The sequence below is a fragment of the Phyllobates terribilis genome, unplaced genomic scaffold, assembly GCF_046119375.1.
Source record: "Phyllobates terribilis strain yellow unplaced genomic scaffold, ASM4611937v1 Scaffold_11__3_contigs__length_659146591, whole genome shotgun sequence".
NCBI classification, from domain to species: domain Eukaryota; kingdom Metazoa; phylum Chordata; class Amphibia; order Anura; family Dendrobatidae; genus Phyllobates; species Phyllobates terribilis.
The window spans coordinates 165,208,168-165,234,776 of NW_027362771.1; the positions used below are offsets into that span (position 1 = coordinate 165,208,168).

General features: G+C 41.4%; 1 protein-coding gene across 2 annotated transcripts in view; it reads right to left on the reverse strand.

Annotated features, from left to right (window-relative positions):
- The window catches only part of PTPRB (protein tyrosine phosphatase receptor type B), a 213,155-nt gene that overhangs the window by 95,682 nt on the left and 90,864 nt on the right, over positions 1-26,609 (reverse strand). The window contains exons 1-5 of one of the 2 annotated variants that reach the window (XM_073651781.1): positions 13,313-14,053; positions 12,508-12,778; positions 1,976-2,254; positions 1,101-1,358; positions 736-999 (exon numbers count right to left, since the gene is read on the reverse strand). In XM_073651781.1, the coding sequence (XP_073507882.1) occupies positions 736-999; positions 1,101-1,358; positions 1,976-2,254; positions 12,508-12,778; positions 13,313-13,366 (1,126 nt within the window). In that variant the 5' untranslated portion in view covers positions 13,367-14,053. Of the gene's footprint in view, positions 1-735; positions 1,000-1,100; positions 1,359-1,975; positions 2,255-12,507; positions 12,779-13,312; positions 14,054-26,609 lie in introns of those variants that run through there. The other variant, XM_073651780.1, reaches the window with a different exon arrangement.

Sequence of the window (26,609 nt, forward strand, 5' to 3'; positions counted from 1 at the left end):
AAGGCATGTTAATATTTCAATATACAAAACTACCAGAATGCCTCTGTATATAGTTCCTGGATGTAAATCTAGTAAATAGATAAAGTTGGAATGGTCTCACCAAATCCTATTGGAGACTATCTCCTTCAGTCAGATATTCCAACCTGCAGCCCACCTTCAGGTACGGATAGGAAGAGGGGGGGAAACCGGGTCTGGCCCTGTTGTGCCCTATTCAGTGCTAATCAATCCTAGGGCCCCAAGACTTCCGCTCTTACAAGGTCAGTCCACAACTCTCCCTAGTGGTATAATTCCCTAAAAAAGCCCTACGTGCCTCCTGACGCGTTTCTCCATCAGTGGGTCTTCAGGGGAGAACACATGCGCGTTAAAAAGAATCTATATGGGCTTATATTCCCCTGTCCATCACTGGCTGTGCACCAAACAAATAATCGCTAAGACAATTCTTATGTGTTTCTTTCTCTTTGCACCACTGTGGTTTAGACAGAACAAAAACTGTGCATAGGAAATATTTTGGTGTTTTTTAGAATTTATGTGTGTTTGGCTATATGGTTTTAAATGAACGTAATTAAAAGTTATGCTTTAAATTGATACTCACCACGCTGTCTAATAATATTTTGATTCAGTGAGTATTGTGGGAATTTGGACAGTATCATTTGGGGCTCACCCCCTTTTTGATTATCTAGTGTCTTTTATACACATATGCTCCTTAGCCAAACAACAGCACTGGTAAATACTTACCAGTCCTGCCAGTCGCCATCTTGTCAGCATTTAGTTCGCCAGCGATAGAAGTGACATCAACCTGGTACAGACGCCCTGGTGTTAGATCATTAAAGGTGACTTCAGTGGAAGCTGAATTCAGAGTTCTGCTCTGCTTGATAAATCCTTTCTCAGATAGGGTAATATTGTAGGAATCCAGCTTGCCTCGAGGTATTTTCCAGCGAACCTTTAATTTTGTAGAACTTCCTTCATTCAGCACAGATAGATCAGACACTTCAGCAGGAGCTAGTCAATGAAGAACAGCAAATGGGTGAGATGAAGTGACCAAGATGACTAATTGCCCCAGATGCTAGTGATAAGGTCAAGTGAAATCTCTCAGTCCTTACCTGTCCTTGCTAAGTTAGAGTTCCAGTTTTGCAGGCCGGCAGCATCGGTTATCACCGTGATATTATAGGTGCATCCGGGTAGGAGTTCATTAAATGTGTGTGTAGTTATTTGCTTAGCAAGATTAACTTTACTAATTATCTTTTGCTGATATAATAAAATAACCTTGTAATATTCTATATTGCCAGAACCAGGAATCCATGATACATGAATACTCTCTGATTTACTACTAACATCAATAGTCTTCACAGGCATTGGAACTATAAAAAAAGAAATATATATATTTATTATAAAATACATATTGGGGAAAATAATGTGTTCTGTAACATTATGGCCCTGATTCATCCATGCAACTTCACCAGAATTCTGCCGTAAATTGATTTGAAAATTTTGCCACTTTGGTGTTTTCACGTCAGTTTCTCCCAGCTCCACCAAAATTAGCAAAGCTGTGGAGAGGTGGGTGCCTGATGCCACAGTTCATCTAACGCATGCCGAACTGTGGTGTTCCCTATTATGTTACTCCAGTCAGGGACTAGAGTAAGATTTCTGCCGTGGAGTATGGAGACTCACACTTGTAAGATGCTCCTAATTCATGAATCAAGAGTGTCTGACTCTATTATGCCTCCTCATCAAGAAAATGATCTGTCTTTATAAATCGGGGACTTTATTTCCAACATGCAGACATTAATAATGCAATGGAAATATTACGATTACTTTGATGAATTGGGAATCATGGAGAAGGAAGACAGGCTTTTAGATAAAACATGCCAAATTGGTTGAAAGGCAAACATTGATCAGGTTTATTGCGAAAATGATGTTCGAACTGTTATATGAGGTAATATAGTGTAAGAATGCACAGTGGTTTCATTTCTATTACCTGTGGAACCATTGATGGCAATTGAGGAGCTGCTCTTGCTACCAGAGATAGCGGTTATGGTGATGCCATATTCTGTGCCTGGATTCAGAGATGTAAACACAGCTTCTTTTTGGGGGACGTTTCCAAGGACGTTATATTTTTGTAGACTTTCCCCTTTGTTACTTAGTAATTGCAATTCATAATGATCTACCCATCCTGGAGATGGGGTCCAGGAAACCTGCAAACTTGAGGATGTGACTGTATTCCTTTTTACTGCAAACTGAGACGGTGTAAGAGGATCTGAAAAAAATAGCCAAGATATACAACGTAAGTATTCAATATGTTTGGGTGAGCTTTGTATGTGTGGCTGGAGTTCAGTTTCTCTCATTTTACTTTTTAGACTCAAGTCAATTCACATTGTTTTTTTTTTTTTCAATTATGTATGAATTCCAAATTAGCATTAGCATGCAAGTCAGTTGGATCCAATAGAACTTGTTGGGATGGATTTGTAACTGGTCAAGACTCTATGAAACTTTGAAGCCATAAGTGAGCAGTACCTTGGTCCATGCTACATTTTTGCAAGTAACCAGTTTGCCAATAATAATATACCATATGAACAAATCTTTTTTTCAGTATCCCTGTTTATGCCTTGGTTGAATAGCTTGTATTAACTAGTGGTGTGTTTAGATCACACATTTCAAACTCTGGCCTGCTGGCCAAATCTGTCCCTCAGGGTGAGTATATTTCGCCTGTTATGTCATGAGGCCTTTTTTCTGCATGGAGGAGTACGTGGGGCCATTATACTGTATGGGCAACTATGTGGGGCCATAATACTGTATGTAGGACTATGTGGGGCCATTATACTGTGTAGAGGACTATGTGGGGCCATTATACAGTTTGGAGGACTATGTGGGGCCATTATACTGTATGTAGGACTATATGGGGCCATTATACTGTATAGAGGACTATGTGGGGTCATTATACAGTATGGAGGTCTATGTGGGGCCATTATACTCTATAGAGGAATATGTGGGGCCATTATACAGTATTGAGGACTATGTGGGGCCCTTATACAGTATGGAGAACTACATGGGGCCATTATACTGTGTAGAGGACTATGTGGGGCCATTATACAGTTTGGAGGACTATGTGGGGCCATTATACTGTATGTAGGACTATGTGGGGCCATTATACTGTATAGAGGACTATGTGGGGTCATTATACAGTATGGAGGTCTATATGGGGCCATTATACTCTATAGAGGAATATGTGGGGCCATTATACAGTATTGAGGACTATGTAGGGCCCTTATACAGTATGGAGGACTATATGGGGCCATTATACTGTATAGAGGACTATGTGGGGCCATTATACAGCATGGAGGACTATGTGGGGCCATTATACAGTATGGAGGACTACGTGGGGCCATTATACAGTATGGAGGACTATGTGGGGTCATTCTACTGCATGGAGGACTATGTGGGGCCATTATACAGTATGGAGGACTATGTGGGGCCATTATACTGTATAGAGGACTATGTAGGGCCACTATACAGTATGGAGGACTACGTGGGGCCATTATACAGTATGGAGGACTATGTGGGGTCATTATACTGTATGGAGGACTATGTGGGGCCATTATTCTGTATGAAGGACTAAGTGCGGCCATTATTCTGTATGAAGGACCATGTGGGGCCCATTATTCTGTATGGAGGACTATGTGGGGCCATTATTCTGTATGAAGGATTATGTGCGGCCATTATTCTGTTTGAAGGACTATGTGAGGCCCATTATTCTGTATGGAGGACTATGTGGGGCCATAATACTGTATGATGGACTATGTGGGGCCATTATACTGTATAGAGGACTATGTGGGGCCATTATACTGTATGAAGCACTATGTGGAGCCATTATACTGTATAGAGGCCTATATGGAGCCATTATACTGTATGAAGCACTATGTGGAGCCATTTTACTGTATAGAGGACTATGTGGGGCCATTATACTGTATGGATGACTATGTGGCTCTATTATACTGTATAGAGGACTATGTGGGGCCATTATACTGTATTGTTATATTTGATGATAAGGAAAAACTTCCTCGGTTGTAGACAATTTTTAATAAATATTAAGGATGGCCCGCGACTTTGTCCAAGTTGTTAATTTTGGCCCTCTGTGTATTTCAGTTTGACTTCTCTGGTTTAGATCAATCACAACATAGAAAATGAAGCCGCTTAGATTAAAATCAAAACAGTTTAGTGCTTATTATCAACTATAAAAACACAATTTAATTGCAAGTGATTTAAGACCATAAATAAGATTTTTCCATTCCCTGTCATATCTTTTAACCACTGTCTAATAACAAACGACCATTTAATTAGTTGTGTTCTATTAAAAGATTGGAAGGAGTGGCAGGAAGTCCAGCAAATTTCCTGTCAAAATTCTAAAACTTCAGTCTCTTTGTGTGGTACTAAACTAATATTTTTTTTATTTTATTGCAAAAATGGCCCATTAAAAAAATATTTTTCTTTAGCTCAGAAAGTGCATCCGATTTCTAATATTACCTGACGAGAGCTAGAATATTTAGTAAGAAGTCTAAATAGTATTTTATAACCAAGTAATAACCTCAGACTTAGGCCTCAGAATAGTCACCTCTTTCTTTCTGCATAACTGGCCGATGGTTAAAGTTGAAAGCACTATAGTAATACATTATGGTTTTATTATATGCATTAAAAGACTTCTAAGAAAGTAAATGATCCTATCATTTACATTTACACATCCATGCTGCTTAATCTGCAGCTTTTTTCTGATATATTACAGAAGTGGTTTGTCTTTTATATTCATTTCCTTCACACATTACACTTTCCTATGCAATGTTACATTGCAAGAATGGTAGAGACATTGAAGGGTTACATATAAGAAGTCTTGTTAGCTGCAGATTCTAATATGAACCTATGAGCCAGTTACACTGAACGTCCTCTTTGTATTGATTAGGAACCAATTAAAGGGGTTAGATAGAATGCCATTTTTTTTCCTAGAAACCTTGCTATTGTAATCATTACAAAAACATAACCAGTTAATAGATACTATTAGTTATTACTTTTAAAGTCCTCCTCTAAGAACCTTTACTTGAGCTACCTTCTGAAAAAGTCCTTTTTTGCAGAACAGCTTGCATCAAGAGAAATGTTCTGTTTCCTAAAACATAAATTCCTAAAGTCTTAGTACTTTGAACATTGTGTCTTTGGAATTGAACCACAGAAGGAGTTGAACATGGTTTGCGTGCCTAGAAGTTGAAGTTTAAAAATTCAGACTTTATCTAATCTATCTGGCCCAGAAAACAAAACACTTAGTCCCTTTAACATCCGCTAGAACAAAGGAACAATGAGGTTGGGAAGTGCCTGGGCTGAGAGAGTCCTGTCTGGAAACAAACACTTAAGCCATTTACATTGTTACAAGAATTCTTTGTTGGCAACCTGCCACCAGTGCAATATTATGCAAGCTATACATCGCTATATAGAAATCTCACTCCCGTGCTGGATTTGTTACCAACCTATGACCATAAATAAAACCGCCCTTATACCAAATACAGATCTACATGTAAATATTAAAAATGTGTGATATTTCTCTTCTTGTTCAAACTTCTGCATGCTACATTTATATATCATTCATATCTTCACATCGCCATCTTTTCTCCCTGTAATTACAGTGAAGCTCACCCAATCATACTGACACTAGGACTAATTTCTCCTTCAATGTTCACTTGTGGGATCACTAAGGTCAAGTACAATAGTCTATTGGCAGATACGGATAATAACTTCCTCTCTGCCATTCTTAAAGTGAACTTCCTACTTTGTTTTAATCCAATTGTGTTGATAAATCTTTGTTAATTTTTTTACACACACACAAATGCACCCACGCACGCACACACACATAAACACACACAAAGACACCACTATATACTACATACAGACATATATATTTATAGTATAATAGTATATTTTTATATACCATATATATGGTACTGTGCAAAAGTATTAGTCAAATGTGGAAATGATGCTGCAATGTATAAATGGAATAAAAGAAGTGTTGATAGTTTATTTTTGTCAATTAAGAAAATGCAAATTGAATGAAAACAAATCTAAATCAAATAATTACTTGGTGAGACCACCCTTAAAGAGGTTGTTCCAAACATCCTGGAGAACTAACCACAGATTTTCTATGGATATAGGCTTGTGCAAATCCTTCTGTCTCTTCATCTAATTCCAGACAGTTTCTTTCATGTTGAGGGCTCTGTTGAGAATATATCATTGCTTCCAGAACTGATTGCTCTTCTTTATGCTGAAACATTTCTTAATGACATTGGTTGTATGTTTGGGGTCATTTCCCTGCTTCAGAATAAATTTAGAGCCAACAAGACTCTTCCCTGATAGTGTTGCATGATGGATAAAGTATCTGCCTGTATTTCTTGGCAATGAGCACACCAAGAAATAGGTAACGTTGAGGGCCATAGATGCAGAGGTCAGCCATGGAAACCTATTGCAGCAGATGAAAGATACATCATACCTCCCTTCAAAATTTAAAGATACACCATCAGCTTAGAACTTGCAGAAACCAGTGGGACCCATCTACACTCATCAACTGTTCGGAGTAGTCTGGCCAAATGGAAGAATTGTAGATAAAAACCATTCCTTTGACATGGAAACAAGGCCAAGTGACTCACCTATGCAAGAACACATAGGAACTGGGGTGCAGAAAAATGGCAGCAGGCGCTCTAGACTGATGAGTCAAAATGAGAAATATCTGGCTTGAACAGAAGATAGTTTAGTCACTAAAGGCTGGAGAGTGGTACAATAATAAGTGTCTGTAGACAACCGTTAAGCAAGGTGGAGGTTCCTGGCAAGTTTGGGGCTGCGTTTCAGCTAATGGAGTTCAGTCAACATTAATGGTGTCATTAATGCTGAGATATACAGGCATATACTTATCCATCATACAATACCATCAGGGGGCTTCTGATGTAAAATTTATTTTGCAGCAGGACGGTGACCCCAAAAGTACAGTCAATGTCAATATCTTCAACGTACAGATGAACAAGGAGTTGTAGAAGTGATGATATGGCCATCGTAAAACCCTGATCTCAAAATCGAGTCAGTGTGGGATTACATGAACAGACAGAAAGATTTGCTCAAGCCTACATCCACAGAAGAGGTCAGTGGTTAGTTCTTCAAGATACTCAGGACAACCTCCCTAAGGGTGGAAAGGTCACACCAAACATTGATATGATTTAGATTTGATTTAGATTTCTTTTTTGCTCATTCACTTTGCATTTTGTTAATTGATAAAAATAAACTATTAACACTTCTATTTTTTTAAAGCATTCTTACTTTGCGGCATTTGTTTGTGGTCAGTTCTTCAAGATGTTTGGAAAAATCCCCTGCTGAGTTTCTTCAAAAATTGCATACAAGTGTACCTAGAAAAATTGATGCTTTGATCCGGTTTTGAAGACAAAGGTTGGTTAAACCATATATTGAATTGATTTAGATTTCTTTTCTGTCCATTTGCTTTGCATTTTGTTAAGTGATAAAAATAAAAACTATTAACACCTCTATTTTGAAAATCATTCTTACTTTACAGCACTTTTTCTACAACTGCCTATGAAAAATGGTCTGGAAATGTTATCTCTGATTGTACAAAGATATATACAATGAAATATATAATATATTGTAATTCTTAAACTACTTATTACACATTCACAACAAATCATTGTATCTAAAAGGACCATATTCATAACATTAAATTGTACTTTCAACAAAATTAATTTTATTTTTAAGGTCCAAACTTCTGCTTGGACCCATTATCACAGATAAACCAGTTTAAAGGTTGACAATAGGTTAATGATAAGGGATCATGGTAATTTCCTGATGCTGTTGGCAGAAGTTAACAAATGTGCATTTTCTCTGCAGATAACTTGAAACATTGCCCTGTAGAAATCAGAAACAACGAACCAACGATCTCTTAATACATGGAAGAGTTGGGTCCTTTAGAGGAAGAATTGTTTTTTGCAGCGTGCATTTTCTGGAGCAAGGCCATTTGCATGTCCATATGCCCTAATAAGATATATAAAATTAGATTACAGGCTGCATAGTTTATTTGAGTGTCAGCTTCTGTAGATCAAGGGCAACAAACTTGTTATCCTCTGTAGGTTATACTTAATTCTCATCCTAACGTCATAGATGATAGAGTGTATATAGTGATGATAATGATGTTCTATCATGGAATTTTAGTAGGAATTACATTTTCTGCATTTGATTAGTCTAATTTTTAAAGAGGTTTCTAACCAACACTGTACTCTAAAGACAACTGTACTGATAGATAAAGACCTAAAAAATTACTTTTGCAAAAAAAAAATCACAATTTGGATCTATTAAGTTATATTTTTGTCCAGTAGTTCTCCAAAGTTTGTAGTTCTCTTCTTTATGTTTCATAGTTTTTGAGGTTGAAGGTAGACATAGGACCATCAAGTTCAACCTATATCACAACAAGTTGATCCAGAGGAAGGCAAAAACTCCATGAGGCAAGTGCTAATTGCCCCATACTAGGGGAAAAATTCCTTTCTGACTCAACATATGGCAATCAGGCTAGTTCTCTGGATTTAGGGAATCTTGCATTTAACTATTTAAATGGGTATTCCATTCTCGTCTATTTATGACAAATCTACAATATATGCCATAAATGTATAGTAGATGTGGATCCCACCAATGGGACCTGCATCTACCTTGAGAACAGGGCCATGAACAGAACTGCTATCAGTGGAGGGGTGGTCAGAATTCCCATCAATTTGAATGTAAATTCAGACCACATCTCTATTACATGCGACAGAGCTCTGTTCTTGAGGTAGATGCAGATTCCACTGGTGCAAATAACATATACTATAGATTTGCTGCATATTCTTTGGATATGTCATAAATATATGAGATAGGAATACCCCTGTAAACCTGCATGAAGATGTGTGTGTCAGTCAGGAGCACAATGAAATGACTGATTACTCATCCATCTATTCGCCACTTAATACTGCACATAAAAATTTCTTACGACATGGAAAAACCATATATTTGACAGTAAATGTAGTTTAATATCTTGCAATCTAATGTATTATATTATTTATACGTATCTATAAAAAGTTGAGATCTTAAAGGTGATTTCCCAGAATAACTTTCATGACCTAAAGCTCTAACTAGTTTGCAGAACTGTTTTCATTTAATTGGAAAGAAACCTCAATTTTCTGCTAAACAGGGGAGCAGTAAAAGTCCTAATGTTGAGACTCACCACTAATCAAATATTTATTACTCATCCTAGCAATACATCATGAAACATCACGTTTCTCTTGGGAAAACTCCTAGAGGGACAGCCATGGAGCAAAAACCAAGAAAGGCTATAACCCCATGTACCCATACATCTTCAGTTGCTGTTGGGTGAACATTGGCCTGTAGACATCGGAAACAATGAACCAACCATCTTTGAATGCATGGAAGCATTCAAACCTCCCTATACACATGCATGCACAGCTCAGTCAAGCATACATGTGTTCACAATAGGTAGAAGGGAGAAAACCATGATGGCTTATCTCTTGTGAACACAATATGTTCAAAATTAACAAGATCAATGTTTTTTTCTTCAATGTGGCAACTGGTGTTGGGAAAGAATACGAATGTTTGGCCAATCCCACAGGCAATAGCAGGTTCCAAATCATCAGATATTAATTATTGTTTTCATAAAATAATTCATAAAGCTATAGCGATTTACTATTTTCCATCTAATCTGTACCCACCAATATTTACTAATGTCCTCCATGTTCTCTGATATGACAGGTAAAATGTTTTATTGTGTACTGCATTTTCTTTTCTATGGATTTTTTCTAAATTGAAAAAGTTAAAACCACATATAAGCTTGAGACAACCCTCCTATGTACGCAAAATGTTTAAGATGGTCCCAAAAGGAAACAAAGTTGATGATGACCCTGACATCCCTGCCTGAATGAATGAAGATTGAATGATGCATTGGTATAGACTACAAACACTAATAAAAACCTATTAAACTTCCCTGATGTATAAAAGATGTGTCAGGCTTCAATCACTAAGGATAAATACATCACAATACATTATTCAAAACCTAGCAAGCACGTACAGGTATAGTTTGTCATTACGTGTATTAGCTCAATGAAAGATACTATGAGGAATAACAAATTCAGTGAAAAAGAGAGTAATGCTCACCGGGACTGCAAGCTCCATATAACAGCTACTTAGTAGGATTGAAAGGGAAACACTCATCCACAGATCTTAATACACTCCCCGAGGCAGGTAGAAAAGGAAACACAGGTAGGGGTGCTCAGCTCAGAGTGAGAACTATGTTGCTATCCAGGTAAGAAAAAATACCACCACTCAATACCAAATAAAGTGCTGACCTTTTATGGAAGCATGAAATTGCTAAGCCAGGCAGATGAAAACTAAGTCGGCCAACGCTGTTTCACGTGAACACATGCTTTCTCAAGGCCTCATCAAAGTCAGCACTTTATTTGGTATTGAGTATCGTTATTTTTTCTTACCTGGAGAATAACAAATTCAACTTTTCTCCATCTGTAACTTTGTCATTCAAGATAGTGATTATTGAATACAAGATGTCAGATTTTGAGACCTGGCAGTGCACTTGGGTGTTATACAATACAATTACACCTATGAAAAAAATTATGTATGCCAAAGTCAACACATTGATCAACCAATGCCTGCTTGGAAGCATTTTCTAATAATACATGGTACAAATTTTACAAAAAAACAACAGGCGCATTTCAAATTGGCATATTAAAGCCACTAGAGACCAGTTACAGACAACTAATAAAACATCTGAGTGTAGATAAGAGCCTGCACAGCATCCTGGTCAGCACCTCTGGGCAGAAGTACTGACTCACATCCCATGATTCATTTACAGTAGCACATGAGCCTTGTAAAATCCAATCTTAGTTATGATTAACTAAAGCCAATTTTAGTCACTTAATACTAACATTAGAGCCACATTTACTGCCACAACACAATGGGTAGGTTTAAAATACATGATGGCATCTCAATTAGTAAATCAACCTGGGCCAATCTAGCTGCTCCGTAAGTACTTCTATATTATATTTGTTTTACCATTATGAAAGGTAGAATTATGATGAAGCTATTTGTACTCTGCTTTGATCTGCTGATCATACTCTAATGTGATATTTCTTTTTCTCTATATTCTTGTGACAGCTAAAGGACTTATTTTCCATTAGATGCTGAATAATTAGCCAATTACCTACAAACTGTGGACATTCTTCTAAACTCAACTCAATACCTCTGTCCATGCGATTAAACACAAGGGTTTTACAGAAGCTCCTATTCTGAACCACTTCTGGCTAACATAGAGATTGAAATTTTAGGAACATATATTGTGTAACTTATGGCTAATGTGCCAAATTTTGGAAAAAAAGATTTCTTTAAATTTCATATGCAATTAAAGTGAATGAAGTGATGTGAATATTCAAAAATGGAAAAAATAATAACGAAGGCCATTGCTGATGCTGGGTTTAAACTACTGGAAAAACCATCACACTGACCAGATCATGGCCCAAGTGACTTTAATTTATTCCCCAAAATAAAGAAAATTTGTGTGGCAAAAAATTTGCATCGGATTCTGAAGTGATATCAGCAGTTGGAACAAGGGCATAAGGGCAGTGCTGGAAAAAGTATTTTAACATTCAGGGTCTATGTCTTTATTTAATATCTGAGAATACAAACATTTTGGACAACTGTAGAATGTAATGAACCAGCACTTGATAGGTTAAAACAAAACTGTTCTCGTAATTATTAACATTTTTTCCAATCTTACTTTTCATAAATAGCCAGATACATCAATCACGGGTAGACCAATTTGATGAGCCGGGCTACGTTCACAAGACATGACATGGCCTTATGTCCACCAGCAAGATTTCTACATACAGCGCAACTTGCTTTCTGAATATCAGTTACATGAAGGAAATTGGGTGAACTCTTATATGACACATGTAGTTCCATAGAAAAAATAGATGACTTTCTCTTCATACAACCTATAGTATAATTCACAGTCAATTAAAGCACCTAGCTTCCTAATTTTGTAAAAATTATAGATAAATATTCCACAATGATCGATTCTGGTTTTTCAAATGTGATCAACTAGAAGTTTGCTTGATAAGGCTCTTAGTCACCCAGTTCCACAAAATACAAAATATCTTCGCACTGTAGGCCAGTTGATAGAAAAGATATAAATTCAAGATTTGATGGCTTTCAATTTCTAACCTATCCAGTTTCACAGTACTTCTTCAAGCTCTTAAACTTCCTTTAGTAGTAGACACATTCCTGTAAACCTTGATAGAAAATGCAATACCTCTACGGCTTGTACCTGTATCATTCAACTTTTATTAAAATTAAAACATTTCAAATGAGATCTCCAAAAATATGATGACATTGCAGATTGAAATATAGTCATGCATATATCTCTCATACCTGTTTGTACGGTAAGGTTCTTTGCCTCTCCATCCAGCAAAGCCACAATGCTTATATCGTACAGAGTTCCTGCCTCAAGTCCACTCTGTCTGCATTCATAGGAGTCATTGGTCTTTTGAATTGGGTTACAAGTGTTCTCCCAAAAATTACTTGACCTACATAACATGCTAAAGTTACAAAGACTCCCGGGACTGCTCCACTTCACGTAGACAGACTGCAAGAAAACTTTACTCTCTGTGATGTTGATTGTGCATTTTACTGGCTCCACATCCTAAAAAATGAAACAGAACTCATTAGAACTCAGATCAAGAATTATAGGTAGGTAAAAGTGAAATGTGCAGGTGATTCTCCTCAATCTCAGTCCACAGAATAGAGAGTCTATTGGCTATCATACTTACAGTCTTAAAGGACACTATGTATATTCAATAATAAACTCATGTAAAATAAACTTAGCATTTAACTGCTCAAGTTTCAATAAAAATGTTTTTGGAATTGTGAATGGGTACAAAAAAGCCTTCATGGTTTATAATTCACCTAAGAGAGGCAAGATGATATAAAGCACAGAGGTAGTCAGATTTAGTAGTGTTGAATGTAGTATATAGATGTAGTCATTTTCATTTTGCCATTTGTCACAATTCTTTACATCTCACTGTGAGATCTGTCATTTTACGTAAGACTACAGGTAAACCTTCTGTACTATCCTAATTCAGGGAGACATTTCGATGCACTAACACTACAACTCACAGATCTGATTAATAATTTCAACCCTGCTATACCTGTACCATGACAAATCAAGCGTACTCACCTGAATGCAGCTTAGCGTAATCCACAATGACAGTCCAAACACATATCTCAGCATTGCGAGAAACCTAATTTACTATAATCCTTCAGTGATAATATTTACATTGCCAATCCCCCAAATATGCAATCCATGGAGCATCCAAATTCACAAAAAGCTTTTTTCAAGAAATTCCAGAATAGAAGACTCCAGCTGATGTTCCAAGTCAATTACTTTAGTATAATTATCTTCTTCCAGAAGTTGGGAAAATTACCATTCAAATCCAAGCAATTTTTTTCTGAAAGGTGGTGCAGTAAGACATAAGGGTACCAAGGGGACTTGATTTTTGGTAAAATTTAAGAAAAGGGTGTAGAAGACAACGTCTTGCAATTTCCACATTGCCATTCTGACCTAGTCTAAACTTGTACAGTCCTTTCCATCCACTTCCTTAATCAAGAGTCAATTTCCTCGCTAGTTCTAAAGCAACAATAATGAGCCGAAACCAGAATCCAACCCAAGCAGAGCACTCAAGAGCGCCTCCCCTTCTTGTGAGTTTGCAGAATGATCTAGGCTGTCTTCTTGGCAGTACCTCTAAGATACCAGCCCAGCCAATTTCCTCTGACTGCTGACCCTTCATTAACCTTCTCTTGTGCCTGAACACATCTGAAGAAAAGTTCCTTCTGTCTTTGCCCTGGGTCCTGTCCTTTAGACACTACTGTCCCATGCCAGTACTTTCACTATTCTGCTCTGATCATTTTTTGCCTGAAATCTTGTTTCTTTCTCCCTCTAACTTTCCTCTCCCCCACCCCTGCCTTCCTTCCTCCTATCTCTTCGTTCTCTCTCAGGCTAGTTTCCCGAGGCTATTTTTGGACCTTTTTATTTTCTTTTAATAAAATGTTTGGCCATTATAATTTCACACAACCAGCCTCACCCAAAAGGTCTTGTTACTCTTTCACCAAATCATTTTGACGTGTGGACAGTAGCAGATTAGATTTGCAATGTAACTTTTACAGATTTTAATATGCTGTGGTCATTCTGAAGCGTAGATATCAGATCATGTATGTGTGTAACTTGTTCTCTTTGAAGTCGATTCTCTATTTAAATTTCCAGTTGTAGCATTCAGCTCCAAAAACCTCAATATCTTATTAGACTGAATGAATTTCTCACATAATATAAGACGCTTTGGCTATACAGGTACATAAGGAAATTTGAGGCTCAATGGTTAGCACTGTAGCTTTGCAGCGCTGGGGTCCTGGGTTCAAATCTCACCAAGGACAACATCTGCAAGGAGTTTGTATGTTCTCCTCGTGTTTGTGTGGGTTTCCTCTGGGTTCTCTGGTTTCCTCCCACACTCCAAAGACCAAAGACATAATGATAGGGAATTTAGTTTGTGGGCCCCAATGGGATCAGTAATGATAATGTCTAAAGTGCTGTGGAATTAATGGTGCTATAAAAGTATAATAAATATATATTTTTTATTCTATCATCTCCTCCTACTTAAGCAGACAATTTTAGGAAAATGAAATATTAGGGTTTGCCACAATAGCATTCATGTAGTCAAAGTGCAAGTGCAATAGTATTCATAAAGTGCAAGTGCAGCTATAGTCCAAAAGAGAAAATGTCTTCCCATTTATACAATACTAGTACTTGGATACCATATCAAAGGCACAAAGCATAGGTAGCAGCATATCTGATATAGTGAACAGTGGAAGGTATATTGCCTAAAATCAGAGGCCACCAGAGGAGAAAATGGAAGTGCTGTGTCTCCCCACCCTAATGCCGTTTCACTTTCGCTTCTTCCGGGGGTATCAATGTAATCAATGTACCATGTATCAATGTAATCAATGTATCACTGTAATCACTTTTACAGCACCATTACAGCCATATCTTTACTTTACATTACAAAATCGTGCTAACAGGTTCTTTTCAAAAGTAACTCAATCTTAAAAAATTAAATCACATTTTCTTTCCCCTAATATTAACTATTAAAAGTACCATAACTATCAGGTTATTATTTGGTTTCTCCCACTGAGAACTATCAATCGAAAATGATCAACCTTTTTTCAACTGGCTAACACAGTACCAAAACCTTTTTTTTTATTCCCCTAATGATAACAAGCGGATTGGTGAGGGTCCTGGCCTTGAGGTCCCAACCAATTGCTCAAATTCCCTCCCCTGGAGGTGCACAGCGCCTGTTCAAGCATGCACACAGCCCAGAGTACAGATAGAAAGAGCCTATGCTTTCTATTGAATCCATACCCCAAACTAAGAAGACCTCGTGCACAGTCCAGCCGCTGTGCACTGAAAATTTCAAATGTTGTTTAGAGAGGAGCCACAAAGAACCAAAGATATCAATGTAATCAGTACTACAGCACCATTACAGCCATGGTTTTACTTTACAAAACTTGTGCTGACAGGTTCTCTTTAAGACTAAACGTAAGCTGCATGTCAGACCATGAACCTATTGGTAGGTTATTATGGAAGAAAGTATCTGATCCTGTGCTGTTTTAACACTGTGTGTAAGGTTAAGGTTGTAGGTTGATGTCACAAAGTGGTGAAAAATCACAGACCAGATAAGTGATAAATGCAGTGGTACAGAATTTTATTGACTCTTGTACACTCCACAAAAGTCTGACCTAAAAGATCATGTTGTGTCACACAGGCCTAACTGCTTACTACAACCTCCATTGTTTTTTCACATGACAACTACACCGACAAATTAGGCCATTACTTGCAAATACTTTGCTGTGTTAATTTTTCCACCAATCCCAGTTGGAATATGCCAAGTCTCTAAAATAACTGATTATGCCACAAAAAGTGATTAAATCAGTTCAACCACTTTTCTGGCTCCCAGGCAACCAATTTTATGCTTCAGCTCTTTGTCAATGAGGTTTGGCTCATATCTCAATCCCATCCCAACTTGGTATAACATTACCAATGTCATTCCTCGCTTGTCCTCTTCAGGCTGATATATGCCCCAGGGTTATGGGAGACAATTCCACCAGAACTAACCCCACCCAGGCCAGAGATGCTCTCAGTCTACAGTGCTTCAGTGGTGGTCTGCACAACAGGTTTGCAGACCCCTCTCATGTCTAGCCTACCTAACCAACATTCTCAATAGTGTCATCGCTCCGCTTCAGAGATTTGCCTCAGTAATCACATAACTGCACTGTTCCATATACAGTGGGGAAAATAAGTATTTGATACACTCATGGTTTTGCAAGTTTTCCCATATATAAAGAATGGAGAGGCCTGTAATTTTATCGTAGGTACACTTCAACTTTGAGAGACAGAATCTAAACAAAATATCCAGGAAATCACTTTGTATGATTTTTAAATAATTAAATTGCATTTTATTGCATGAAATAACTATTTGATCACCTACCAAGCAGCAAGAATTCTGTCTCTCACAGACCTGTTAGTTTTTCTTTAAGAAGCCCTCCTACTCTGCACTCATTACTGTATTAAATGCACCTGTTTAAAAAATGTTAAAAAAAATTCAGAAAATCACATTGTATGATTTTTACATAATTAATTTGCATTTTATTGCATGATATAAGTATTTGATACAATAGAAAAACAGAACATAATATTTGGTACAGAAATCTTTGTTTGCAATTACACAGGTCAAACGTTTCCTGTAGTTCTTGACCAAGTTTACACACACTGCAGCAGGGATTTTGGCCCACTCCTCCATACAGATCTACTCCAGATCTTTCAGGTTTCGAGGCTGTTGCTGGGCAACATTGAGTTTCATCTCCCGCCAAAGATTTTCTATTGGGTTTAGGGCTGAAGACTGGCTAGTCCACTCCAGGACCTTGAAATGCTTCTTACAGAGCCATTCCTTAGTTGTCCTGGCTGTGTGTTTCGGGTCATTGTCATGCTGGAAGACCCAGTCCCAACCCATCTTCAATGCTTTTACTGAGGGAAGGAGGTTGTTGGTCAAAATCTCACGATACATGACCCCATCCATCCTACCTTCAATACGGTGCAGTCTTCCTGTCCCCTTTGCAGATAAGTACTCCCACAGTATGATGTTTCACCCACCATGCTTCAAGGTTGGGATGGTGTTCTTGGGGTTGTACTCATCCTTCTTCTTCCTCAAAACACGGAGAGTGGAGTTGATACCAAAAAGTTCTATTTTGGTCTCATCTGACCACATGACCTTCTCCCATGTCTCCTCTGGATCATCCAGATGGTCATTGGCGAACTTCAAATGGGCCTGGACATGTGCTGGCATGAGCAGTGGGACCTTGCGTGCCTTACAGGATTTTAGTCCATGACGGCGTAGTGTGTTACTAACATTAATGCTTGAGACTGTGGTCCCAGCTCTCTTCGGGTCATTGACCAGGTTCTCCTGTGTAGTTCTGGGCTGATTCCTGACCTTTCTCAGAATCATCCTTACCCCACGAGGCGAGATCTTGCATGGAGCCCCAGACCGAGGAAGATTGACAGTCATCTTGTGTTTCTTCCATTTTCTAATAATTGTGCCAACAATTGTTGCCATCTCACCAAGCTGCTTGCCTATTGTCCTGTAGCCCATTCCAACCTTGTGCTGGTCTACAATTTTGTCCCTGGTGTCCTTAGACAGCTCTTTGTTCTTGGCCATGGTGGAGAGGTTGGAGTGTGATTGATTGAGTGTGTGGACAGGTGTCTGTTATATAGGTAACGAGTTCAAACAGGTGCAATTAATTCAGGCAATGAGTGCAGAGTAGGAGGGCTTCTTAAAGAAAAACTAACAGGTCTGTGAGAGACAGAATTCTTGCGGGTTGGTAGGTGATCAAATATTTATTTCATGCAATAAAATGCAATTTGATTATTTAAAAATCATACGATATGATTTTCTGGATATTTTTGTTATATTCTGTCTCTCACAGTTGAAGTGTACCTACAATAAAAATTACAGACCTCTCCATTCTTTGTAGGTGGGAAAACTTGCAAAATCGGCAGTGTATCAAATACTTATTTTCCCCACTGTGTAACAATACACTTTACCTTCATCATCTCTAGAATCCTCAAGAACAAAGGTTGATTTTTTTTCTAGTTTGCATTCAGTGGAATCTGTAAATGAATGAAAATACATTTTCATTGTAGGTGTAAGTGGAAATCCTGAGTGGGCTAAGGAGGCAAAATAATTTGTGTAGATGTGATAAAACACATATTCGCTGATATCGATGCATTGTTATTCATCCATGAAGTCCATGTAAAATGTGTCCATGTTACAAAAGATAGTCCCTGACAATGCTGTGGGTTGGGCAATGTGTTGGTAAAAAAATTTTTTTTATTTAAAATTTTTATTGATTCTTATTTTCTTTCTTTATTTCTGTCTAGAAGAAACAAGGATACAATATGTTTTCCCAGCAATCCGCTCTAAGCCCAGTATCTGTATGCATAAGATTGTTGAGAAGATGCATAGATCATGTCTTCCTAGTGCTGCACTCCCCTATCTAACTGTTGGAAACCTGTGATGTCATTGAACCATCATGGGTTTCCATGGCAATTACCCAAATGCTAGATGACAGTTTCCTGCATTCGGTCTCATTGCAAAACATAGCCCTAACTGTGAGAGCTGTCTTTAGCATTTTTGGGACTTGATCTTTTGTGACTTGTATTCGATCATTTCTGCTCTCTGTTACTTTAGGAGGGTTGGGCCGATACAGGGTCAGTGTGTTTTCTTTCATGGCAGAGAGCTGTGCCACCAAAATACCGCCAAAAGGTGTATGCTGCATTGACATGATTTAGCAATCTGGGGAGGTTAAAGTATTAGTCCCATTATAGACATGGTTTGCATCTTCATATGGCATGAAAGTGTGCTAAGTGCAGATCCCACCTGTTTATGTAACTCCCATAGAAATGGGTATGGTATGGTTTTTCCTGCAGCGCAAACAAGTCCACAAAACCTTCCTGGTTTCTATTGCTGTCAGTGATTGACAGCGGCATTTACACGGTTAAACAGCAGCAATCGGCGATAGCGAGGGTTGCTGCTGGCCCACTTCATACACTAGCACCCAACATATGATGTACTATTATGTCATATATGTCAATGAGGGGTTAATGTTTACATATGAGCTAACCAGGAGCGGACATACCATTGGTGCAACCGATGCAATTGCGCAGGGGCCCAAGAGGTAAGAGGACCACATCCACCACCAGAGCAGGTGGAATTGTGTATTATGATGAGCTACTGGACTGCAAAGAGCCCATACACTGTTCTTGCACAGGGGCCCTCTTCTGTCTGTGTCCACTCTTGGAGCTAACTCTATTGACAAATTAAGAAAAATGTTAAACTTTGTTACCACACAGTACTTTTGTGTTCTTCCTCCTGAAATAATCTGGACAGGGCTTCTCAAATTTACAGGCAGCAGCAGAGAGGATGAAGACAGAGGAATGTTGTTCTAAACTAACACCAGTAAGAGCAGCATCAGAGATCAGAAGTTGAGAATGAGTGCACCAATCTAAGTGTAAGGCTTTCCCAAATCGCATTTATTGGTAAGACTGAAATATACCATTTTAGGGATAGTGTATATATCTGATATAACGGCAGATGCGTGTCTCTGTCCGAAGCCTCGATAGACTGCGTATGCGTGACGCGCAGTCTGGCTCCAGACAGAAGACCCGCATCCAGCCGTTACAGGTAAGATAGCCACTGCTATGGGGCCCGGGCCCGTGGCTGGAGGGGGCCCGTGAGGGCCCCAAGCAGCGTGGGAACGAGGAGGATAGGTGAGTAGGAGGTTGCGGCGGCAGAGGAGTGGCTTGCGGCAGTGGAGGAGCAGAGCACACTACCACGTGTGCCCGCTGCTAAAGGGACATGAATATTCCCTCTGAGGCCACTCCCATGGGCGTGGAGAAGACGGAATATTCATTCTCTTTAGTAGCGGCCACGGAGGAGCGCTGAGCCCCGGCTCCTGCTGTCAGTGGCCGCCGCTAAAGAGAAAGCATATTCACGCTTCTCCACTCCCATAGTCCCGGCGTGGAGAGGAGTGAATGTGTGGCAGCAGCTGCTGCAGACAGGACACAGCGCTGGAGCAGAAGTGAGGAAGGAAGGTGAGTATAAGTGTTTATTGTTTTATGTGTGTAGTGATTGGGGGATGAGGGGTCCACACATACCAGGAATGGGGGATTGAGGAGGCCACACATACCAGGGATGGGGGATTGAGGAGGCCACACATACCAGGAATGGGGGATTGAGGAGGCCACACATACCAGGAATGGGGGATTGAGGAGGCCACACATACCAGGAATGGGGGATTGAGGAGGCCACACATACCAGGATTGGGGGTTGAGGAGGCCACACATACCAGGAATGGGGGATTGAGGAGGCCACACATACCAGGAATGGGCGATTGAGGAGGCCACACATACCAGGAATGGGGGATTGAGGAGGCCACACATACCAGGAATGGGGGATTGAGGAGTCCACACATGCCAGGATTGGGGGGTTGAGGAGGCCACACATACCAGGAATGGGGGATTGAGGAGGCTACACATACCAGGAATGGGGGATTGAGGAGGCCACACATACCAGGATTGGGGGTTGAGGAGGCCACACATGCCAGGAATGGGGGATTGAGGAGGCCACACCTACCAGGAATGGGGGATTGAGGAGGCCACACATACCAGGATTTGGGGATTGAGGAGGCCACACATACCAGGATTTGGGGATTGAGGAGGCCACACATACCAGGAATGGGGGATTGAGGAGGCCACACATACCAGGAATGGGGGATTGAGGAGGCCTCACATACCAGGAATGGGGGATTGAGGAGGCCACACATACCAGGAATGGGGGATTGAGGAGGCCACACATACCAGGAATGGGGGGTTGAGGAGGCCACACATACCAGGAATGGGGGTTGAGGAGGCCACACATACCATTAATGGGGGGTTGAGGAGGCCACACATACCAGGAATGGGGGGTTGAGGAGGCCACACATACCAGGATTTGGGGATTGAGGAGGCCACACATACCAGGATTTGGGGATTGAGGAGGCCACATATACCAGGATTTGGGGATTGAGGAGGCCACGCATACCAGGATTGAGGGGTTGAGGAGGCCACACATACCAGGATTGGGGGGTTGAGGAGGACACACATACCAGGATTGGGGGGTTGAGGAGGCCACACATACCAGGATTGGGGGGTTGAGGAGGCCACACATACCAGGATTGGGGGATTGAGGAGGCCACACATACCAGGAATGGGGGATTGAGGAGGCCACACATACCAGGAATGGGGGATTGAGGAGGCCACACATACCAGGAATGGGGGATTGAGGAGGCCACGCATACCGGGATCGGGGATGAGTGGGGGAGCCACGCATACCGGAAATGGGGATGAGGGGGGGAGCCACGCATACCGGAAATGGGGATGAGGGGGGAGCCACGCATACCGGAAATGGGGATGAGGGGGGGAGCCACGCATGCCGGAAATGGGGATGAGGGGGGGAGCCACGCATGCCGGAAATGGGGATGAGGGGGGGAGCCACGCATACCGGAAATGGGGATGAGGGGGGGAGCCACGCATACCGGAAATGGGGATGAGGGGGGGAGCCACGCATACCGGAAATAGGGATGAGGGGGAGGGCCACGCATACCGGAAATGGGGATGAGGGGGGAGCCACGCATACCGGAAATGGGGATGAGGGGGGGAGCCACGCATACCGGAAATGGGGATGAGGGGAGCCACGCATACCGGAAATGGGGATGAGGGGAGCCACAGAGACCGGAAATGGGGATGAGGGGAGCCACGCATACCGGAAATGGGGATGAGGGGAGCCACGCATACCGGAAATGGGGATGAAGGGAGCCACGCATACCGGGATCGGGGATGAGGGGAGCCACGCATACCGGGATCGGGGATGAGGGGAGCCACGCATACCGGGATTGGATGGTGGGGACAGGATGGGGGCAGCACATACCAGCATGTGAGACCATATACCAATAAAAATGCTCGCCACCCGGGCGTAGAACGGGTTCAATAGCTAGTACTGTATATACCCAGACTTTTGTTTCACTTTCTAGTGCTGGTAGGAGCTCTAATCTCTAGTTTTTGCTGCAGACAGCGAGAATTCACAAAGGTTGTCCAATGTACAATTTTGATACTAAAAGTCCCAAAAATAAACCCTTTTCATAGTTTTCTGCTATCATGTTGCTTCTTTGTGCTGTTCATCTATAATACTATGAACAGGCTATAGACATAATTAGTCTTCTTCTACTTCTTGAGGCTGCCAGGGAAAAAAGATTGCTTCCTCTACTCTGAAGGGTCCAGGCTTTGCAATAGTGATGGACCCAAACGGTCCAGCAGAAGACAGCTCCATTTAGACCTAGAGTATGGAGACAATCACCACTAACATTTACTTCTTATAAATTGATTATTTCATATACTGTATAACCTGTTAGACCTTATTGATGATATGTAGTGATGAGCGAGCACTAAAATGCTCGGGTACTCGTTGCTCGGGTCGAGCAAATTGGAATACTTGGGTGCTCGACCCGAGCAACTAGCCCAATGTAAGTCTATGGGAAACTCGAGCATTTTTCAGGCGGCTCACCCTGGGGGTCGGCAGAGGGCCTAAAAATTGCCCAAATCGATGGGAACAGTGCTCAAAAGACATGGGGACAGCATGGGGAAGACCGCTGGAAGCATTTCTGACTCCCAGGTCACTTCTGTCAGCAACGTTGTCAGAGGTATTACGCCACTTTTACGGACTCACAATAAAACATACCAAAACGAAACCAAAATGGATTTTCCTGGGAAATATGTTAAGGAACATCCTTTCCATGACATGTACAATGTATATAAAGCAAAATAAATAACCAAAAACAAAAATACTCCTCCACACCTTGGGCTATGTTCACACGTAGCGTTTTTGATGCGTTTTTGCACTTTTGCATTGCTTTCAACCAATACAAATGCATTCACCAGGAAATTTCATTTTAACATTTTGCAACCTTATCTGGCCATGTGGTGTGTGACACATCATCAGACACATGCATACAATGCTGAAAAGTCATGGGAACAGCATGGGGAAGACCTCTGGAAGCATCTCTGACTCCCAGGTCACTGCCTAAAAGTGTGCCCATCATAAGTGATCCTTGGCGCATGCGAAGATGCCTACCGCCATGAACCTGTCGTTGCAGACTTGCAACAATCACCGTCCACGTCCTTGTCCCACTGCAGCGTTCAGTTGTCCCTACTCCATTCCTTGGAATGCAAGCGCAAGTATGCAGGCAGCCAGCCACCCACCCACCCAGAGGCTGCAATACTATACTGACTATATTTCCCAGTATCGCCTCCACAAGCACAGGTCCCACAACATTACCCGTGCCCTCCCCAGTGCACTTACTGGGAAGGACCGCCTAACCACAAACACGTGGACAGGTGAATGTGGCCAGGGATGGTACGGAGCCAGTTGTATTTAGCTCAGTGAAAGGACTGGCATAGAGGGAAATCCTATCTACCCTGCATGTCATTTCTCACAGGAAGTCCTGTAATGCAGCTTGTTGCAGAAGCAATGGCAGCCCGTCCAACATCAATTCGCTCTTGTCGGTGGTGCTTTGACACACACACACATCTTTCTTTGCGCATTTAATTTCTTGAATACAGAGTTCAACAATGGCCTGATCTGTAATGCGGTTTGAGAAATAACATGAATAAGCATGGCCGATCCACATTAAAAAAAGCAGCCATAGAGTGTCCGGGAACGTTCCCCCACACTTTTCTTAGCCAGGGCTGCTTTTCGGGAGGGTTGGACGGGCCCACCAGAGAACCGGAGACTCCTCCGGTGGGCCCTGGCTTCTCCTTCAGGAGAGTTCATAGTTCCAAGGTGAGACCATGATGATGATAGAGGCCACCATCTGCTTAGTTTTCTTTTACTTGGAATGCAAGTGCAAGTATGCAGCCAGCCACCCACCCACAGGCCGCAACACTAAACTGACAGTTTTCTGGGCAGCTTTTTGCACTTGAAATATGGCCTTTTAAGCTCGTGGAGGCGGAAGCTTTTCACAGCTTTTTTTTGCTGGCGGCGGCCGGGTGTCCATACTCGGTCCCCAGCCGCCACTATATTTCCCGGTATCGCCTCCGCCTTCCACAAGCACGGGTCCCACAACATTACCCGTGCCCTCCCCAGTGCACTTACTGGGAAGGACCGCCTAACCACAAACATGTGAACAGGTGAATGTGGCCAGGGACAGTACAGAGCCAGTCCACAACTTTTTTTGCTGACAGTTGTATTTAGCTCGGTGAAAGGACTGGCATAGAGGGAAACCCTATGTACCCTGCGTGTCATTCCTCACAGGAAGCCCTGTAAAGCTGCCTTCACTTGAAATGTGGTCTTTTAGGCTCGTGGAGGTGGAAGCTTTTCACAACCACATGCCTCATGCCTTGTGTCCATACTCGGTCCCCAGCCGTCACTATTTCTCCCGGTGTTGTCTCCATCTTCTACAAGCGCAGGTCCCTGAACATTACTGCTGGTACATTTCTGTGGGAATTTGCTTGCCTTCTAACAGCCTGGAATATTTCCAGCAAACTATGGTACGACGCCATGGTATTAGCACTGCCCCAAGTACCAGTAGCGAAGCCATCCCCAATTTCCTTCTCAGGAATTTTATTTGGTAGACTGAGTGGCTGCCCAAATACATTTTCTCACAAAGGAGCTGAAGATAGAGTGGCAGTAGGTGCAAGTTTCTCCAGCCTGTTAGATATTAGAGAGTGAACGGCAGCACATTGGATCAGTGGTTAGCACTGAAGACTTGCAGCGCTGGGATCCTGGGTTCAAATCTCAGCAAAGACAACATCTGCAAGGACTTTGTATATTCTCCCCGTGTTTGCGTGTGTTTCCTCCTCAGTAAAAAAGCAGCCATAGAGTGTCCGGGAACCTTTCCACACACTTTTCTTAGCCAGGACGGCTTCTTGGCAGGGTTGGACGGTCCCACCAGAGAATCATCTGGTGTGCCTTAGCTTCTACCTCAGGAGAGTTCATGATAGCGCTAACTTTGCAGCTGCTATGGGGCTCTTGAGCGGGGGAGAAAGATTAGCCCTCAGAATCAAATCCTCTGGTGGGCACAATGTTTTTCAATCTGAAACAGCTTCTCAGTGGGAGTTGTATTTCACCACAGCCATATTCTTTAGCTCGGTGAAAGGACTGGCATAGAGGGAAACCGTATCTACCCCGGCTGTCATTTCTCCGTCACCAGGTTCCGCCCATTGTCACACATGACCATGCCTGCCTGTATGTTCAGCGGTGAGAGCCATAGATCAGGCTGCTGTGTTACAGCTTTCAACAACTCTGGAGCGCTGGCCGGTTTGTCAATTAAGCATTAAGCATGTTATCTTCAGCACAGCCTGTTGCCGCTTGGCCAAGGCAGTGCTGCAGTGCTGTCAGCTTGTGACTGATGTGGTCATTTCAGAGATGGAGGAGCAGGTGCATGAGCTGAACAATGTGATTACATTGTTGTTAAATTGGTGACGCTGTTTTTTATACTAAAAAAAAGATCCTATTGTTTTGTTTATTTTACGTTTTTTTTAAGACAAATGCATTCACCGGGAAATGTCATTTTAACATTTTACAACCTTATCTGGCAATGTGGTGTGTGACACATCATCAGACAGACACATCCTGTTTTATTTATGATGGAGGGACTCTGAAAGTCATAAAGCCTATTTTTATAGGGACATCAGACAGCCCTTACTATTCTTAAAAGGCCAGCAGTCGGCCCTAGCTATTGTTAGAGAGCCATCAGCCGGCTATGCTTTGTTGTTCCCATTATTAACAAGTGGGTCTCCTATACTGTTATTGCGTATCCAGTGACTGCAAGGGCTGCCAAAAATTTGGACGCAACTCAATACCCCTTTAAAGAGACATAGAGGAGGGTCTCAGTAAAAAATTTTTTCCCATTATAAAGGAGCAGGTCTCCTATAGTGTAAATGCCCATGCTGTGACTGCAGGGGCTGCCAAAATTTGGGAAAAACCCCACTAAGAATTTAAAGACACATAGAGCAGGGCCACAGTAACAAGGTACGACATGTTCCCATTAGAAAGTAGAGGGTCTGCTATACAGTTATAGGGTATGCAGTGAGTCCAACGGCTGACCAATTTTAGTAAAAACACCACTAAGAATTTAACCCCTTTCTGACGTATGACCTAATAGTACATCTTGGTGACCTGGGCCGATTGGACCAATGACGTACTAATAGGTTATATGGTAATCGCACCCGCAGACAAGCGATCGCCGCCGGGTATCAGCTGATTGTCACAGCTGACGCCCGGTAATATGTGCAGGGAGTGGTCCCGCACCGCTCCCGGCACATTAACCCCCTCAATGCT